The sequence below is a fragment of the Plasmopara halstedii genome (assembly GCF_900000015.1).
Source record: "Plasmopara halstedii genome assembly, contig: Scaffold_322, whole genome shotgun sequence".
Taxonomy (NCBI): domain Eukaryota; phylum Oomycota; class Peronosporomycetes; order Peronosporales; family Peronosporaceae; genus Plasmopara; species Plasmopara halstedii.
In genome coordinates, this window is record NW_020187243.1 from 1645631 (window position 1) to 1646860 (window position 1230).

The 1230-nt window shown below is 41.3% G+C and overlaps 1 protein-coding gene across 1 annotated transcript; it reads right to left on the reverse strand.

Annotated features, from left to right (window-relative positions):
• Nucleotides 1-392: 392 nt before the first annotated feature.
• PHALS_08467 (uncharacterized protein) lies at nt 393-724 on the reverse strand (the record flags this gene model as incomplete). Its single annotated transcript, XM_024723820.1, has 2 exons — nt 393-519; nt 585-724. 2 exons carry the CDS (start codon nt 722-724, stop codon nt 393-395), a joined length of 267 nt encoding a protein of 88 aa, XP_024574758.1.
• Nucleotides 725-1230: the final 506 nt, after the last annotated feature.

Genomic DNA, 1230 nt, shown 5'->3' on the forward strand with positions numbered 1-1230 from the left:
ATAGGAGTAGAATTTTAAATATATTAAATACAATTTTACATAAGCAAACACGTAATGTTAACATTAAAAGATATGTATCTGATTCGCATTATTACAGCTTGATACCAATGCTGGTGTCTGTGCAAAAACTCAAACATAGGTATTGGTAGAACATGTATTTGTAACATCTCAGACGATGGCAGTACAGTAATCACTCAATCAGCACCTTTGCGCTCTATTGTAATATTTATTCTTATTGTTAGATTTGCACAAGCGATTTTTGAGTTTTCAAGCGGCTGACGACTGTGTTGGAGTCACATACGCGGGTCAAGAACCAATAGCATTCGTGTCGTTGAAGTAATGTTGCTCAAGTTTTTTAATTAAGCCGAAAACATTTTACATTGCAATATAAACTACGTGTAGCCTGCAAACGACGGCCGAAGTTGAATCCGTTGGTTGTCTGTCGTGTTGTTGGACTGCTGGTGAAGAAGGTATTCGGCGTTGGCTGTCTGTCCATCTTCAAGTTCTCTTGTTGTTGTACTGCATGTCTACCCCCATGTTCTACTTTCTTAGTCTGGAAGAGTTGCTCTATCAAAAGATCTTACCGATGTACTGGGTGCATCGACGAAGCGGTTTCTGTGTCTGAGAGAACACGCAATGGATCAAGTAGTGTGTTGGAGCATCTTGCCAAACACGCAAATTTCAAGATATCAAATTGTTGATATCTGCCGATAGCATGCCCCATAACATTCTGATGGTGGATATTTTCCTCCAGTTATATGATCTCTTCGCGGAAGTGCTTTAGATCTGCGCGGACGACGTGATCTGGTCTATAAATTATCTCTGGGTGGTCCGTCATACAGATGTCTGATCTGGTGCCAAGCATCGTAAGCAAAGCTTGTCGAAACTCTGCTACGAAGCGTGGATCGCTCTCCGACACAATGTTCACGGGTAAAAGATGCTTGTGTTTCCACCGGCCCACAGTATAGCTGACACAGCGAGTTGAACCATCATGCATAAGGATCACGATGACAATATTAGCATAGCGATGCTGATACTTTTGCACGCTTTGATTTAACGATACCTTAAATTTCAGATTTCTTGATTCCTAAAGTTTGCAGCAATGTAACGAAAATCGCTCCAGTCACGTACGTAGATGTATCGTTTCATCAACTGGCAACGTCATTGTCGTCACATACGAAAGGTCATAGTCGGGAGAAATAAAACGCAGCCACCATTTCGTAAAGTTGA